At 46.1% G+C, this 17,999-nt stretch overlaps 3 protein-coding genes across 3 annotated transcripts; all 3 read right to left on the minus strand.

The window, feature by feature from the left end:
- Positions 1-3,146: 3,146 nt before the first annotated feature.
- LOC113704797 (secoisolariciresinol dehydrogenase-like) lies at positions 3,147-8,474 on the minus strand. The gene is made up of 2 exons (XM_072061094.1): positions 8,277-8,474; positions 3,147-4,084 (listed from the first exon to the last, which is right to left on the minus strand). The coding sequence occupies exons 1-2, from the start codon at positions 8,472-8,474 to the stop codon at positions 3,368-3,370; spliced, it is 915 nt and encodes a 304-aa protein (XP_071917195.1). The 3' UTR covers positions 3,147-3,367.
- Positions 8,475-11,651: 3,177 nt separating this feature from the next.
- LOC140012788 (uncharacterized) lies at positions 11,652-13,619 on the minus strand. The gene is made up of 4 exons (XM_072061096.1): positions 13,295-13,619; positions 12,794-13,030; positions 12,555-12,644; positions 11,652-12,211 (listed from the first exon to the last, which is right to left on the minus strand). The coding sequence occupies exons 1-4, from the start codon at positions 13,617-13,619 to the stop codon at positions 11,652-11,654; spliced, it is 1,212 nt and encodes a 403-aa protein (XP_071917197.1).
- Positions 13,620-15,150: 1,531 nt separating this feature from the next.
- LOC113704798 (uncharacterized) lies at positions 15,151-16,071 on the minus strand. Its single transcript, XM_027226671.2, has one exon. The coding sequence runs from the start codon at positions 16,069-16,071 to the stop codon at positions 15,151-15,153; it is 921 nt and encodes a 306-aa protein (XP_027082472.2).
- Positions 16,072-17,999: the final 1,928 nt, after the last annotated feature.

The following is a 17,999-nucleotide window of genomic DNA, read 5'->3' on the forward strand; positions in this document are numbered from 1 at the left end:
GAACAGATTTTTTTGCAGCATTAATTAGTATGTATGTTCTAAAACTAATCTACTTTCAGGGATTTGTTTTGTACTCTTATATTAGTGCATTCATATGAATGACATCTTTATTATTTTGATTACGCATGTCTTACATTTGAATAATAATGTCTTTAGAGTAAATCTAATTGATGAAATCAAAGAAGTTATGATGATGAGATTTAATCAATTACTATTAAGGTTTATTTTTAAATATTTTTAGTTATAGTATTTACAAGATAGGACATCGTTAATATGATCATAGATTATCATATATTAAGTCTCTTATATAAGTAGTAAATCTCATCTACTATTATGTGTAACATCTAAATGATTAAGATAAGGATTAGAGGACTTAGGAGAAGGAAAACCTTTCATTCTAAGTAGTTTCACAATCAAATTACTCTTAAAAAAAATTGTGAACTTTTCCCTCTAATTTTGCTACTATGCACTCCCATATTTTAGCATTGTCTCCTGCATTTTCATGCTCATTCTCCATTAATTTAATTCACCAAGGTAGCCCGGGTATAATCTCCAACGAATGATGACATATTTGTTCATCTATCCATTTACATCCAGACTTTAAATAATAGTACATGCAGAGGCCCCGTCCTGGGCCTGGACACGTGGCAGCCCAGGAATGGCAGAGCTGGGCTTGGACCCCAGGCCCCTGACAGCTGTCCTGGGACACGCCGCCACTAGGGCTCCGAAAGGCTCCAAGGAACAATCCCGCAGAGGGCGGGGAGAATCCCCCTTAGCGCGGGATTGAGGCTATACCGGGTAAGTCCCGAAACGTACGGAGGTCGGATTCTCGAGCATGTATAAATGGTAACGCACACCAACTACATGAGGTACGCTCACTATTCGCCAATTACTCCCGACTGTTTCATTTCCCGTGAATCTCACTCACCGGAAAACTAACTTGACCGTCGGAGTGCCCCCGGGGACCACCTCGGGGCTCCCCTGTTAGTCACCCTAGAGACTACTTCTTGTTTGTTTTGTAGGGCTGGGATACGTTCCTCTCATCAGCACGCCGAGCTCATCAGATCAGCTCGGTCCGGGGAAGTTCAGCGCTTCTTCAGTACTCAAACAACAATTACTACTAATTATTTGAGTACATTCAAATCTAACTCCTCCATTACCTCAAGAAGTGTGCACTCAGCATATCTTCGACCAAGATTCCATGGAGCCCACAATGTTCTCACAATCCTATTCAACTCACAGTCAACCATTGAAGGTATTAGATTCGATCTTGGGTTCTTCTCCTTTGTTCTTTTACCTTGCAGCTCCAACAATGAAAAGGCTCTAATTTTAGAGGGATTCGGTGAAAGAGATAGTACTTATCTCCTTTTAATTATAGTCTAGATCTGTCTACAAGATGGTTGGACAAAAATGCCCTTTTGATTTCAAGAGCATTAATGACTATACCAGTGCAAATACTTAAAGTGTATACTTTTTTATGTTCAGGGAGTACTTTAAAATAAAATTTAGATTATGGGCCAAAACTTGACAAGGAGGATAGTTTAAGGACTCCCTAGGTACTTTAATCTACTGAAAATTAATTGGAGGAGAGTTAAATATAGAAATGGATAAAACTCTAGTAATCCATTGACCCATTAATTCTGTTCAACTAGGCATACCAAATAGGAGAAAGAAAATGATTAATTAAAACAAGAACTTACACACACACACACACATATATATATATGTATGCAAATTAATTTTGTATCTTAAGTTATCAATTTTAGGTTTTGGATTTACGGAGGAATTAATTATGTTCTGGTACCAAAATTGGGTGGGTACAACTTAATGGGTAGTGGCCAGTGGGTCAAAAAATGGCCTAATCGGGTTCCAAAGTGTTGTATGCTTGAGATCCCTATAGAATTCAAGTTAGTAAAGGACTCCAGGACTATAGTCTCCAGCCCAATCAGGACCATCCTAGAACAAATTCAATCCAAAGTGTAAGAGTTCATTCTTCTTAGTTTTGACAGGTTAAGTGCCCTAATTTAATTTCTAAAACAATTCTTGTTTCTTTTTCTGTTGCAATTATTATATTTTTGTTATATGCCCCGTGATACATCTAAATGGCATACTTTTTGTAAAGCAAGATTGGTCAGTCAGTTGAGAGTGGAAAAATTTTATGAGATATATAATTCAGGTGAAAGTCTTCCAGATTTGGTAAGTTCAAGGCTACAATATCTGTTTTTTTTCGTTAAGGGAAGCAGAACTTCTCCTCCTTGTTTTACCCTTCCAAAATCACATGGGCCTCTATTACAGCATTTTGTAGAAGTTTCTTGGTTTTCTTGCGCAATTTCACAGAAACTCAAGGGTGAACTCAATTACCATAAAAGAAAAAGATCTCAATTTCCAAGAAATATCCCCAAAAAACAATAATTCAACCAATATAAATTATATTTTCTCAGAAAAGAAAATTTGAAAGTTACTTTCGTATAATTCATAATCCAACTTGAATTGTTATTGCAATGTGAAAGAAAAATTAAGGATGCTAACAAGGAATATTGGCAAGGAGAGCAGTATCATGGTACTTGCGTCTTCAAGACTTCTCTCAAGGCTATATTTGTTCTGCTATAAACCCCATCAAGCACAAGTTTGAGCCGATTTGGTAGTTAGAATTAAGGCGATGTCTTGATTTGTTTATTTAACATAAAATTTCTCCTTCTTGTTTTACCTCCAAAATTACATGACCCTCTATTATATTATGTAGAAGTTGCTTTTCCGTGCTATTCTTTCGCAATTTCATTATTTCGTAGAAACTTAAAGGTGAAATCAATTATCAAGAAATATCCCAAAAAAAAAAATCTAACCAATATTAATCATATGTTCTAAGAAAAGAAAACTTGAAAGTTACTTGCTTGTAATTCATAACCCATGGTGAATTGTTATTACAATGTGAAACTAAAATGGAAGCATGCAAACATGGAATATTAGCATGTAGTGCAATATCATGGGGCCGTGTTGGCACAAAAAAAAATACACAGTGAAAGCAATTTTAACACATATAAATATGTATGGGAAGAGAAGGACAATAAATACTCTATGATTTTATTAACACAAAATTTAACAATAACAATATCAAGTCGTAATTTTTTGCTTTGATAACTCACAAATCTCAACTTAGAAGCTTTCCCTCAAACTCGCTCTTTAAAACTCGACTTGACTCAACTCAACTTGACTTGACTCTTCAAATAATAATAGCTTAGTTTAATTTCCATCAGGCTTGCTTCCAGGCCTCTCTCAAGGCGATATTTGTCTTGCCATAGCCCCCATCAAGCATAAGGTTGAGCCCACTCACATACTTAGATTCATCACTTGCTAGAAATACTACTGCCTATGCTACATCCTCAACCTCAAATACCGCATGCTTCAAATTTGCTGCCTGGTAAAACCATCCCTCTGCCTTCTCCTTTTCCACATTTCCAAATTCCCTCGTCAGCAATGGAGTTGGCAGGGCAAAAGGAGAAACACAATTGACTCTAATCCCATGTTGGCCTAATTCCATGCACAAGCTTTCACTAAGCCCTAAAAGGGCTTTCTTAGTCGTGGCATATACATGAGTCACATCTCCGGCTGTCACTGCACTAGAAGTGAAAATGATGCTTCCTTTCTTAGCAGGGATCATGACTTTTGCTGCATGTTTGGCACACATGAACGCACCGAAGACGTTAACGTTGAAAACCCTCATGTAATCATCGTAGCCGACATCCGATATGTTCTTACAGTTGTCGATGATGCCTGCGTTACTGAACATTATATCAAGCTTCCCGTGCTTGGCTATGGCTGTCTCCACTGCATTTTGGACATCAGATTCGTTACTAACATCACAATGGACGTAAGAAACAGCTTCCTTGCAGCCAAGATCTTCGCACAAGGCGCGGCCGAGTTCATCTTGGATATCAGCTATGATAACTTTTGCACCATGATGGACAAATAGCCTTGTGGTGCTTTCACCAATGCCGCTGGCTCCATCAGTGATTATTGCTACCTTGCCTTCTAGTCTTCTGGTGCTGGTCAAAGCCGTTGAAGAAGAGTCTCCTATTTCACTTTTCTGTAATTCAAATTTCCCTATGAAAATGCCAATGGATACACGATGAGATCTATTTTATAGAGACCAGATCAGTTTTTTCCGCTGAAAGATAATTAAAGAATTCAATTTCTTATTAGTTGTTGATGGGTTGTTAATATTTATTTAAATGGAACATTCACAGAAAACAATGTGGCCTTGTACCAGTTGACTTGAAGATGGCCACTATGAAAATGCCAAGAATACACGATGAGATCTGTTTTGTACCGACCAGATCCCTTTTTTTCTGCTGAAAAGATAATTAAATACTTTAATTCCTTATCAGTTATTGATGGGGTGTTAATATTTAAATGGAGCATTGACAGGAAACAAAGCGGCCTTGGATCAGTTGTTTTGAAGATGGCCACTATGAAAATGCCAAGGGATACACGATACGATCTGCTGAGCAATCAGATCTGCTTTTCGCTGAAAGATAATTAAAAAATTTAATTTCTTATTAGTTATTGATGGGGTGTTAATATTTAAATGGAACATTCACAAGAAAGCAAGGAGTCCTTGTATCAGTTCTTGACTTGAAGATGGGGATACACACGACACGGTGAGATCTGTTTTACGAATGTTTTTATGCTAAAATATAATTAAATATTTTAATTCTTTATTAGTTATTTATGGCATGTTAATTTTTAAATGGAACATCTATACTACATATAAAGGCTGAGGGAAGGGTTTAGGGTTAATATTGGAGTTAATATTTATCGTCAATTTATGAACTTTCTTTTTGATCTTATAAAAGCCACACACTTTTACTTTAATTACCTATAACTATCCAAAACTAATTTTACTTTTAAATATATGTTTTCAACATAATTACTCCTAAACATTATAACTACCAATATAAAATTATTTTATGAAAAATATTTAAAAGATTAAAGTTTGCTTCAGTAATAAAAATTTTACTTAAAATATATGACCATAAATATCAGATATATATTTTTTTTTGATTGCACACACATTGGATTGGATGTACATTGAGCACTAGTTCATATAAAACAAGGAGGGAGGCCTTGGATCAATTGACTTGAAGATGGCCAAGCCCAGCTCCGACCATGATAACAATGAATAATTTTGATTCTTGAATACTTTAGCAACATCTACGTTAAATGTCTAAGTATGAATGTAAGGTTTATGTGATTGTTATGTTCAGTTTTTCAACGTTAAGGTCCTCTCTTTTGTCGCTCTATTCCTGTTAAGGTATACAATAACGAAGCCATATTTCTCTAATCCTAAAAATCATAGAGTGTAAAGTTCCACAATTACGGTAGCATGTTCATAAATCATAAGTGTCTGGGCTATAACGTAAATTTCAGCAATTCTTCTAGCATTCTCAGGCTGATGCTTGATTTCTCGATTAACGTATTTCTTTTCTTTCTTAAAAATGAAAAACAAAAAACCAAAATACAAGTAGTTTACCGGACCTGAATTGCAAGCTTTTCGCCATGGCTACAATGTTCCTCCTAGCTAGGAGCAAAAAGTAAACAATCAAAAGGTCGTGTTCGTATGTCCATTGTCTCACTAAGGAAAATTAAAGTGCTTTTCGTTCAATTACTCGAGGAGAAGTTTTATGGCCATCATTGAGTAAAGGGCAAATTTCATTTTACCCTCCTGTGGTTTAGCGCTTTTTTACATAAACCCTCTATGGTTCCAAAAGCTATACATAACCCCCTCATGGTTTGGATTAAAGTGTCAAAGTGACGAAAATAGTCATTCGTAACGGAATTTCTAAAAATATTAAAATTACCCTTATAAATACATGACACATTAACCCCGTATAATTTTTATATTTTACCATATAACCCCCTTATGGTTTAATATTTTACCATATAACCCCCTTATAGTTTTTAAAATATACACATAACCCCCTTTGATTAATAAATAATTTTTAGCTTTACATAAGGGTATTTTTGACATTTTAGGTAACTCCGTTAAGAATGATCATTTCTGTCACTTTGACACTTTAATCCAAATCGTGAGGGGGTTATGTATAGTTTTTGAAACCATAGGGAGTTTATGTAAAAAAGCGCTAAACCGCAGGAGGGTAAAATGGAATTTGCCCTTGAGTAAATATGCTAAGTGGACAATAAGAAAAGACGGTTTCAAAGTTGTGTGTTCCAATTACGCAAGCTCAAGAATATTAAATTAGGCGGCTGCAAAGGTCAAGAGCGTGATGTTTTAGTCAGGAATCTTTAGTAAATACAGTAATCACATAAGCATAAGACATATTAATCATTTAACATTCAGACATATTAATAAGAATAATAGACAAATTAATAATCATTATAAACTTTTAAATCACAAATTTAGAATAAGAATTGTTGTTTAGATAAACTAAGATCTACGTTACAATAGATGAAATTGTAAAGCACTGAAAAGAAAAGGAAAAAATATAGCTTACCTTGAAACAATGGAACTGGAGAAAGAGTCAATTCTTGAAATAAGTTAAATGGAGTGAGGTAAGATTGATACTTGATTAGAGTCAACACTTGTGATGTTTTTTTTTTTTTTACTAATAGTCCTACCATATATATATATATATATATATATATATTGTTCAAGTCATTTGTTATGAACAAAATTGTACTAGAGATTAAATTTCATTGTTTATATTTTGTCTCCTATCAGTATAATGTTTCTTTAGTTGCTATTTCAAAATTATGCTAATTATATTTAATAAAGATAAATTAGTGTTTTCTTAGGTGCTATTTAAAAGTTAATACCAAATGCTAAACATCTACTAACACTAAAGTAATGCTTCTGATAAACTAACAAAAAGAAATATAGAGTTGGATTTCTACAGGGCACTCTTAGTAAGATAAATTATTTTTTTAAAAAAAAAATCATTTGTTGCTATTTCAAATAGGGTTAATTCCACTTTGTCCCTCCAAACTTTGGATAATTACCTACTTAAGTCCCTAAATTTCAAAATGGGACACTTAAGTCCCTAAACTTATAAATACCTCCCACTTAAGGAAAATTGTTAACAAATCCTGAATGCCGTTGGTGGTCGAAGTGTCCCATTTTATAAGGGTTTAGGGATTTAAGTGTCCCATTTTATAGGTTCAGGGACTTAAGTGGGAGGTATTTATAAGTTTAGGGATTTAAGTGTCCCATTTGGAAGTTTAGGGACTTAAGTGGATAATCGTCCAAAGTTTGGGGAGACAAAGTGGAATTAACCCTTGCAAATATATCAAAATTAAAGTTGCATACTAAAGAAGCGCTGAGCTTCCCTGAACCGAGCTGACCTACCGAACTCGGCGTGCTGGCGAGAAACGCCTATCCAAACCCTGCAAAACAAACAAGAAAGGGTCTCTAGGGTGACTAGCGGGGGAGCCCCCAGGTGGTCCCCGAGAGCACTCCGACGGTCAAGTTAGTTTTCCGGTGAGTGGAGTTCGCCGAGAGTAAAACCGCTGGGAGTGTTTTGCCAATAGTGAGCGTACCTTGTGCAGTTGGTGTGCGTTACCATTTATACCTGCCCGAGAGTCCGACCTCCGTACGTTTCGGGACCTGCCCGGAATAGTCTCAATCCCGCGCCGAGGGGGATTCCCCCCGCCCTTTGCGCGATTGTTCTCTAGAGCCCTGGGGAGCCCTAGCGGCGGTGTGCCCCAGGATGGTTCCCATGGGCCTGGGGTCTAAGCCCAACTCTGGCCTTCCTGGGCTGCCACGTGTCTAGGTCCAGGACGGGGTCTCTGCACAAGCCCCCTAGATTAGGTAGAGCTTCCAGACAGACCTAATCTACGCCCCCTGCCACGTGGGAGACCAGCGTCGCCCTGCTCTGCCATGGTCACCTCCGGCGCAGTGCTGTTTCTGAAAAGCTGCGCTCGCGTCCTTTCGGTTGTCGCGTCTCTTTGGTTTCCGTACTGCTCTTAAATGCGTTCACATGGGGACGGTTCAAATTCAAGCGGCCGTTTCCCCCCATTTCACTCCCTATAAATAGGGGCTTCCAGATTTCCTCCGACTCTATTTGCCATTTTCCTCTCTTCGTGTATTTTCTTACTCCCGGAAATTCCAGCGGCAGGACTTCCGGCCCACAGTGCCCAGACTCCGACGGTTCCTTCATCTTTTCCCATTCCATTCATCAGTAAGTTCTTTTCCTTCCTTCTTCGCTCCCTTTTTTTCTTTGCCGTCTTCTGCTTTTTATGTCGGATCGGTCCGGCGTTACTTCCACCGCATCCCGGGTTCCTGCCGATCGTAGAGCGCTTAGGATCCTTATCTCTTCTTCGTCTTCATTCTCATCTTCATCTTCTCCTCCTCCTCTTTTCTCTTTCTCCGCTTCTAATCCCAACTTCCACATCCCTAACCTGCTCGAGCCCATAGTCATCATGAGCTCTCCATCTGTCCATTCTCCTTCTGCCCGCATCTTGGAGGAGGTGGCCGAGCTCGATACCCTCCTCGAGCAGCAGACAACCTCCGTTCTCTCCCCAAGTCCCCGCATGACTCTCCTGGCGGAGCCTAGGGAGGGGCAGGCGAGGATAGGGACTCCTCTGAGGGGACCCCTGCCTCTGAGCAGGGGGATGATTCTGGATTCGACTACGGCCAACCTGATCAGCAAGAGGTCACCATCTCGCCCGAGGAGGTTGCCGAGCTGGTCAGGTCTTTTTCCATCCCTCCGGCCTTCGAGCCGAGGACTGCTGGGCCCAACGACCGAGCCAGCCGACCTCCCCCCGGCTTCGTAGCCATCTATAGGGAGCAGTTGGTCGCGGGGCTCCGTCTCCCCATTCTTCCAGCCCTAGCCGAGATCCTGAGCTACTGGGGGCTCTGAATTATTCAGGTCCATCCCAATTCGATCAGGATCATTATTGGATTCCTGATCTACTGCCAAATCTGTTCCATCCCCTATTCTCTTTCTCTCTTCCGAGCCTCTTACACCCTCAAGCTCTCCCTTCCTGGGTGGTACTACTTCTCCCGCCGAACTATTAGCAAAATTCGGGGTGGGAAGGGCACCCAGGATCTGCTCTTCGGGGTCCCCTCTTCCATAAAGAACTGGAAGGGGGACTTCTTCTTTATTAAATCCACGCATTTTTCCCCTAATGTGTGGAAGGTCGGGGAGGTCGACTCTGAGCCCTATTCGGGGCACTTGGACTCCGAAGTCCTAAGCCAGCTGGTGAGCTCCACGGTAAAACTCTACGTGGCTAGATTCTCCACCAAGCAGATATCTGCGGCCGGACTGATGGGGACGTTGTCCGAGTCTCCTGGAAAAGTGGTGCCCTCCCTTACCGACTACGACACCCGTAATGCCGCCTCTGTCCTCCTGTAGTCCGTTGCTTTCTTCCTTCTTTTACTAACCTGGTGGTGTTTGTCGCAGTGAGGAGGCTTTCTAAGCTGTTGGGCACGCCTTCCAACGTAGCCGCCCCGACTTCGCAGCCAGAGGCCTCTCCGACTCCTGGAGGCAGCTCGACTCCCCAAAAGGGAGCATCTCACTCCTCGTCCCCCTCCAAGCAGGTTGCCAGTAAAAAGAAAACGACCGGGAAGAAGAGGGGTCTAGGGGACGAGCCCTCCCAGCCTGAGAAGAGGCCCGCACCCACTCCAGCACAGCCCCCTCTCCTGCTAACGTCGGGGGGCGCCACTCACGAGGGTCAGGTCCACCTGGGGGTTGGCTCCGCGGGGGAGCACGCACGGGAGATGCCACCCCCCAATCTGTGGCATTTTCGCCACGTGGCCCCCGTGAAACAGAGTGAGGCCCCCTCCCTACACGACCCCCATCGTTTCTGCCCGTCTTGGGTGCTCTATATCAATGACTGAGCCCAGTTTCCTGAGGTGGCTCGCGAGCTGGTAGCGGGCTCGGTCCTTCCACATGACAAGAGGTGAATGGAGCTGGCCAGTCCGTCCGAGCTCCAAGACATGTACTATACCGCCCAAGCCCAAGTAAGCTCTCTACATGACAAGAGGTGGATGGAGCTGGCCAGTCCTGATGCTAACTTCCCTTTTCGTTCCTCAGGCCAATGCCGCTGGGGCTGCCCTGGCGACCAGCTTCTCCGAGTTGTCTCCCGATTTGAAGAAATTACAGAAGAAGAATCGGGAGACCGAGCAGAGGCTTGCCTATGCCCTAAAGAAGACAGACTCCTTAAAGGCCAAGTTGGGCAAGGCCGAGAAGGAGTTGGAAGCGGCTCCAATCCAGCTCACCTCCACCAGGTCAGAGCTGGACCAGGAGAGGACGGTCGTGGAGAAGCTGAGGGCGGACCACGCCATCGAGCTATCCGGCACCGTCAGCCAGGAGCGCAGGAAGGCAGTTCGGGAGTTCATCTCCTCCGAACAATTTTCCGTGGACGTCGTCCTCCTTAACGAGCCCATCCTTCAGGTCGGCTTCACGCGGGCACTGAACCAGGTGAAGGGACTCGGCCTGCCTAGTTTCGACTTGGCCACGTTCAAGGACTACAATCCTACCGCCGAGGAGAAGCTGGACTGGCTTTTCGACGGGTATTGCAAGGGGCATGCCCTGAAGGATCTGGTGTGCAGGAGCGATGTGGGAGCCGAGCTGGCGGAAATTCCCCTAGAGGAGGGTGAGGCTCCCGGCAGGGCTTCCGGGAAGGAGCCGGTGGGCTGAAGTGTACTCTTTTTTTTTTTTTTTTTTGAGCTAGGTAGGCTTTGTAATAGGTAGGTTTTCAATGCACATATGGAATGATATTGAATAAAACAACCTACTCCTAGCTTTCCCTTTTCGCTTGCGCCAAACTCTAGTAATCGAAGCGGCATGCCGACCTCCTGGGTCGAACATCAAACCGATTTACCCAAGTAGCGTGCCGGCCTCTCGGGTCGAGCACCTATCAAACTTTAAGCTAACAAATAAATTGTCAAGGACAACAAATTAGGGCACCATCAAACTGCCAAACTAATTTACCAGCCGAATTCTAACAACCGAATCGTCGTGCTGACCTCTTGGGCCGAGTACCGAGCCTTAAAACTTTAAGCCGTGCCGACCTCCTGGGTCGAACGTCGAACTCTCAAACTCTAAAGGTTTTTTATCCACTCACTGCCCCCGTTAAGTGTACTAGTATGGAATTAACAATCAGATAGCGTAACAATTCAAGACAAATGGTTTTGATAAACTTTGCAATGAAGGCTCGAAGTCGAACATTTATTTAGTTTGACCCGGAAGTGGATTCCGAAGAACAGGCAGCAGGATGTACTGGACCAACCTATCTTAAGAACAATCGCAAGTTCGAAAAGTGCCAAGTACGGGGTACCTCTACTCCATCTAATTTTGCGAGTTTACAGTACCCCGCTCGGCTTGTCTCCAGGACTTTGTACGACTTCTCCCAGTTCGGATCGAGTTTATTGGAACTATGAGTTCGGCTGACTGAGTTCTTTTTTAAGACGAGGTCCCCCGGCTAGTACTGCGTGTCCCTCACCTTCGCGTTATGATAGCGTGCGAGCTGACTTTTGTACTAAGCTATCCGTATCGCCGCTTTCTCGCGTTTAGCCTCCAGCATGTCCAAGTTACACCGCAGTTCCTCTTCATTGGTTGCCACAATGAAGTTCTGTGTCCGAGAGGATGGGAGGCCGATCTCTGCCGGTACCACCGCTTCTGCCCCATAAGTCAGGGAGAAAGAGGTCCATGAGTGGCTGTCCTCGGCGTCGTTCGGTAAGCCCAGAAGACACTAGGAAGTTCATCTAGCCAGTTAGACTGGGCCAGTTCCAGCCTAGTCTTCAGTCCTTGCAGAATGGTTCGGTTAACGTTCTCTACCTGGCCGTTGGCCTGGGGATGACCGACCGACGTGAAGTGTTGGCTAATCCCGAACTCAGCGCACCAGCTCTTGAAGGGGTTTTCAGCGAACTGTCGCACATTGTCAGATATCAAGACATGCGGAATCCCGAAGCGGCAAACTATGTTCTTCCAGAAGAATTTCTGAACTGCTTTTCCAGAGATAGCGGCCAGGGGCTTCGCTTCCATCCACTTTGTGAAATAGTCGATTGCCACCACGAGGTGTTCATATCTCCTAGAAACTCGGGGAAAAGGCCCCACAAGGTCTATTCCCCACTGGACAAAGGGCCAAGGACTGTGGATGGGAACCATCTCCTGAGTTGGCTGGTGACGCAGCGGGGCGTGCACCTGGCAAACTCGGCATTGCTGAACTAGCGCCGCGGCATCCCGAAACACTGAGGGCCAATAATAGCCTAGGAGCAGTCACTTTTTTGCTAAGACCCGGGATCCCACATGTACCGCGCATAAGCCTTCATGAACTTTTCGGAGGATGTAGTCGCTCTTCTCAGGAGTTACGCACTTTAGCCAGGGAAACAAATACGACCTCCTGTAGAGGGTTCCCCCAGCGTAGGCGTACTTGGTAGTCCTGAGTTGGAGCCGTCGGGCCTCGGTTTTGTCCCCAATTTTGTTCTCGGGGAGGACACCCGAGCTGAGAAAATCCATGAGGGGAGTTATCCAAGAGGTCAGACTGTCTATGGCCAAGACTTGGACCTGGTCGATGCTTTTTTGCTTGATTACCTCCACCAAGACTTCCTTGTTCAGGTGAGCAAACGAGGAGGACGCCAGTTTTGACAGAGCGTCCGCGCGCTTGTTCTGTGATCTCGGCACCTGTTCAATTTCGAAAACATCAAACAGAATTACCACCTCTCGTACCTTAGCCAAGTATCTTTTCATGATGTCCTCCTTGGCCTCGTACTCCCCGCGAACTTAGTGGACTATGAGTTGGGAGTCGCTCCGGATCTTTATCGCAGTTATACCCATCTGGTGGGCTACCCGCAATCCAGTCAATAGGGTCTCGTACTCTGCCTCATTGTTGGATGCCGGGAAGTCAAATCTGAGCGCATAGGTCAGCTCTTCTCCGGTGGGCGAGGTGAGCAGCAGGCCGGCTCCGCTCCCCTCCTTGCTCGAGACTCCGTCCACAAACAGTACCCACAGCTCTTCCGGCCGTACTTCCTCGGACGGGGAGCTTGACTCAGCCACGGACGAATCGGCCCCTTCAGTAAGGAAGTCCGCCAAGGCTTAAGCTTTGATGGCGGTGCGGGAATGGTAGCCAATGTCATGCTCGGCTAGCTCGACGGCCCATTTGGTCATCCGGCCCGAGACCTCCGGTTTCGTGAGTATCTGTCGTAAGGGCTGATCAGTCACGACAATGATACTGTGGGTCTGGAATTAAGGTTGGAGTTTCCGGGCGGCGTGCACCAGGGTAAGGACCAATTTTTTCATCGGTGTGTACCGCGTTTCCGGCCCTTGTAAAGCACGGCTGACGTAATATATTGGCCTCTGAGCCCCCTTGTCTTCCCGCACCAAAATCGCGCTAACGGCCTTGTTGTAAGCGGACAAGTATAGGAATAGGGTTTCTCCCTGCTCCGGGGCGGTCAAAGTGGGCAGTTCAGCCAAATATGCTTTTAGGTCGGTGAAGGTTTTCTGGCATTCCTCAATCCATTGGAAATCCTTAGGCGCTTTCAGGATTCGAAAGAAGGGTAGCGCCCTCACCGCGGAACGCGAGAGAAATCTATTCAGCGCGACCATCCTTCCCGTGAGCCGTTGGATTTCCTTTATGTTCCTCGGAGGGGCCATATCCATGATGGCTTGGAACTTATCCGGGTTGGCCCGGATCCCCTCTCGGGAGACCAGGAATCATAGGAACCTTCCCGACCTAACCCCGAAAGTACATTTCTTCGGGTTCAACCGCATCCGACTCTCCCATAGGATGTTCAAGATTTCCCTCAGGTCGGGAACGAGCTACCGGTCAGTTCAGCTCTTGACGATCATATCGTACACGTAGACCTCCATACTCCTGCCGATCTGGTTCCGGAACAATTTGTTGACCAGACGCTGGTAGGTAGTTCCAGCGTTTTTAAGCCCAAACGGCATTGTCCAGTAGCAGTACGTTCCCTCCTCAGTGATGAAGGAAGTTTTTTCCCGATTTTCTTCAGCCATTTCTATCTGGTGGTTTCCCTTGAAGGCATCCAGGAAGCACAAAACGTCAAAACCCACAGTAGAATCTACTAACCTGTCAATTCTCGGCAAGGGGAAGCAGTCCTTCGGGCAGGCTTTGTTGAGGTCTGTAAAGCCTACGCACATCCTCCAAGATTGGTCTTCCTTCTTCACCAGGACCGGGTTGGCTAGCCAAGTCGGGTAATATACCTCCAGGATGATCTCGGATTCCAGCAGCTTGCCGACCTCCTTCTTGATCACCTCATTCCTCTTTGGGGCGAAACTCCTCTTCTTCTGTTTCACCGGCTTGAAGCGGGGATCTACGTTGAGGTGGTGGACGGCCAGATCAATCGGAATCCCGGGCATGTCCTCAACCGTCCACGCGAAGACCCGGGAGTACTCCCTCAGCAGGGCCTTCAAATCCTCATTCTCCTCGGAAGGCAGCAACGCACAGATGCGGAGGATCCGGTCGGTCCGGTCCTCTCTTATGGGAAACTCCTCGATCTCATCCGGGGTGCCCAACTGTCGGGTCTCCTCCCCCCGGATGTAGGGCTCCAAGCTGGTCGTCTGGGTGACCACCTTCTCTTGTCCCCGGAGAATGGCTAAATAGTAAGCTCGGGCCACTTCTGGATCTCCGTGTACCTCAGCTATCCCCCCGGGGTAAGGAATTTGACGCTGAGGTGGAGCGAAGAAGGAATAGCGCGGAGGGCGTTCAAGGCGGGTCGACACAAGAACATATTATACGGGGATTGTTGCTTGACCACCACGAAATTGACGGGGATGGTCCGGCATTTGGGCGCCTGCCCTACCGTGACCACCAAGGTGATCATCCCCTACGGGTTGATGGGCGGCCCGGTGAAGCCCACCAGAGGTGTCCGAACCGGGGTCAACTGCCCATCTTTCAAGCCGAACTCTTTGAACACCCGGTAGAACAGGATGTCCACCGCACTTCCTTGGTCGACGTACACTTTCTTCACACGATAGTTGTTGGTTCCGACGTCTATCACGATGGCCTCGTGGTTTCTTGACGCCAGGGGAACCGCGTCCCTCGGTCCAAAGGTGATCTCTTCGTCCATGCGCAGGCGCTTCAGGGAGTCATCCCCCTCAGGGGGAGGCCACCTGTTTTTCCGAGCTGCGTTGCTGTCCCCTCCCGTGGGACCCCCAGCGATGGTGTTAATCACTCCGGCCAGGTTCTGAGTGTCCTGGTCGGGGGAGTGGCCCCGAGGAATATTACGCCGCTCAAGCCGGTCGCGACGCTGACCCTCGCCCATGTCTCTGCGGTAGGTACGTCCTGACTCCTGGCCTGGTCGACCTTGCCGTACAAATCGTCCCAGGAAGCCGGCTGGATCAGATCCTCGATCTCCTTCAGCAGGGTCCAGCACCCCTCCGTGTGATGCCCGACGTCACGGTGGAAGGCACAGTATCGATCCTGATTTCTCTTGTTCCGGGGTGTCCCCATCTTAGGCGGCCGTTCTCCTAGGCCATCCGCCTCCATAACGGCCAGGATCTGGGTTCTGGGCCGATTCAGGGGGGTGTACCCTTTTTTCCGAAGCGGCGGTTGAGCGGGGGCTTTCTCCTTTGAGAGTCGGTCAAAAATGTTCTTCCTGACTAGGCCGTCCTTGTTTTCGGGGGGATTTTCCCGTCCTCTCCATTTTCCGAGCTCCCGATCTGACTCTCTCTTCAGGCGTGCCGCCTCCTCTGCATTAGCGGCTGTGTGCGCCCTGGTTAAGAGTTCCTCCAGGTCTCCGGGAGGCTTCTCGGCCAGCTTGTAGAAGAGCTCCTCTGCCCTGAGCCCGTTCATGAAGGCGGCCATCACCACCTTTTCATCCTTGTCCCGGATTTGCAGGCTCTCCGTGTTGAAACGGGCCATGAAATTTCTCAGGGACTCGTCCGGCTTCTGCCTGATTGCCATCAGGTGAGCCGCGTTCTTCGAATAAGTCTTCGAAGAGACGAACTGGGCGACGAACTGCCTGGCCAGTTCGGAAAAACTTCGGATGGACCCCGGTGCCAGACCCTGAAACCAAAGCCGGGCCCTCCCCTTCAGAAACATGGGGAAGGTCTTGCAACGGATTTCATCCGCAACTGTTTGCAGACGCATGTGCATGAGGAAGACCGAAAGGTGGTCTTCCGGATCGGTTGAAGCGTCATACAACAAAATGTTCGGGATCTTGAATCTCCGGGGCAACGGGTAGTCCTCTATCCCCCGGGTAAAGGGTGAGACTGTGTAATTGTCCTCGTACAATTGCGGCCGCAAGATCTGTTCGAGTTCATCTCGGACCGGCTTCAACTAGGGAAGGTTGCGCGGCCAGCTCTTGACAGATCGATCGGGAGAGCGTACGGGTTCGTTCCGCGCAGGCTTCCACGGGGAAGGATTTCTCGGTCGGCCCCCAGCGGACCGGTCACGAGAATACCTCTCGCTATCCCCGACCACCGAGGCTCGTGGGCGAGGGGGAGTCCGCGGCCGTTTCCTCCTGGGGGGTTGGTCCCGTGACTCATCCTCCGAGGGAATGAGAGGTGATTCCTTCTCCTTCGCCTTGGAGGTTTGTGCGCCCCCGGGTTTCACCCCCCTCCTTCGCCTGTCGGATCATGTCTTCCAACATGGGGAGGTTCTCCGTCACGAACTGAAGGATCTGCTGCCTCCGTTCCCCTGAAAGGGTTGAGTTCCCAGCCTCCCGAGCCGCCTCGGTCTCCCTTCGCCGGGACCCCTCGCCGGCTCCAGGATCGGGGTTCTCCATGGTTCGCTTGGAGCTCGTTCTCGCCATCAACACAACTGCACTTACCTTTCGTTCCCACAGACGGCGCCAACTGAAGAAACGCTGAGCTTCCCTGGATCGAGCTGACCTACCGAGCTCGGCATGCTGGCGAGAAACGCCTATCCAAACCCTACAAAACAAACAAGAAAGGGTCTCTAGGGTGACTAGCGGGGGAGCCCCCAGGTGGTCCCCGAGGGCACTCCGACGGTCAAGTTAGTTTTCCGGTGAGTGGAATTCGTCGAGAGTAATACCGCTGGGAGTGTTTTGCCAATAGTGAGTGTACCTTGTGTAGTTGGTGTGTGTTACCATTTATACCTGCCTGAGAGTCCGACCTCCATACGTTTCGGGACCTGCCCGAAATAGTCTCAATCCCGCGCCGAGGGGGATTCCCCCCGCCCTTTGCGGGATTGTTCTCTAGAGCCCTGGGGAGCCCTAGCGGCGGTGTGCCCCAGGATGGTTCCCATGGGCCTGGGGTCCAAGCCCAACTCTGGCCTTCCTGGGCTGCCACGTGTCTAGGCCTAGGACGGGGTCTCTGCACATACCAATATAAAGAAACTAGGAGTTGGATTGCTATAATATAAAGAGAGATCGGAGAGAGTAAAAATTTCATGACAAACATGTCGAGGGATAAGGTGATAAAATATGGTTTAAATTTTAATAGTTTATGCATAGATTTTAGGAAACTTTGGGGACCCGCTCCTTGCCAAACGTTTCTAACAAATTTGCTCAGCAGGGAAATTAAATGTTTGAAATGGTTTGATACCTAAACCATTGAGAACACTGAAGAAAAAGAAATAATATTAAGTGGATATGCTATGTTCTTGATTTCATTCTTTTACCTTTTTTTTTTTTGCCAAAATTGATGATTTGTCTTCTTCTAAGTCAGAAGCTTGGTACAAATTAAGACTGAAAACAGAAATCAGAAAAAGTCTATGGAAGTTTCTATAGTTGTCTAAAACATCCATGGGTCAAAAAGATACACCAGCTAACTACTAATCAGGTGTTATGACCCAATTTCAAGGTAAGAATTTTATAATAAATCCAACGTGACCAAAGGAAACATCCCTTGTAATACCGGCAATTATTCTTCTTTTTCTCTAGATAAGCGTTTTAAATTTGAGTATTTGATTGCCGAAACCTTTTGTCACTGACAAAGTTGTTTACCTTTCTTCTTCCCTTTTTTTTTCCCTCTTAGGGTATGTAGTTAAGGTTCTTTACTTTTCTTTTTTTTTTAAAGTATGTGGCTAATATGAGTGGATGTAAAATTTTGCAT

Source organism: Coffea arabica, chromosome 8e (genome assembly GCF_036785885.1).
Source record: "Coffea arabica cultivar ET-39 chromosome 8e, Coffea Arabica ET-39 HiFi, whole genome shotgun sequence".
In the NCBI taxonomy this organism is placed as follows: domain Eukaryota; kingdom Viridiplantae; phylum Streptophyta; class Magnoliopsida; order Gentianales; family Rubiaceae; genus Coffea; species Coffea arabica.

Excerpts from the sequence above, each read along its gene's own strand:
- LOC140012788 (XM_072061096.1), bottom strand. The coding sequence starts at position 13,619 with ATGGATATGGCCCCTCCGAGGAACATAAAGGAAATCCAACGGCTCACG. Across the intron at positions 12,645-12,793 it reads GCGGGTAGCCCACCAGATGG|GTGCCGAGATCACAGAACAA; the intron begins GTATAACTGCGA and ends GAAATTGAACAG. Across the intron at positions 12,212-12,554 it reads ACAAGGAAGTCTTGGTGGAG|TGTTTCGGGATGCCGCGGCG; the intron begins GTAATCAAGCAA and ends ATTGGCCCTCAG.
- LOC113704798 (XM_027226671.2), bottom strand. The coding sequence starts at position 16,071 with ATGCGTCTGCAAACAGTTGCGGATGAAATCCGTTGCAAGACCTTCCCC.
- LOC113704797 (XM_072061094.1), bottom strand. The coding sequence starts at position 8,474 with ATGCGGGCAGAAGGAGAATGGACAGATGGAGAGCTCATGATGACTATG. Across the intron at positions 4,085-8,276 it reads GAACCCGGGATGCGGTGGAA|AAAAGTGAAATAGGAGACTC; the intron begins GTAACGCCGGAC and ends TTTGAATTACAG.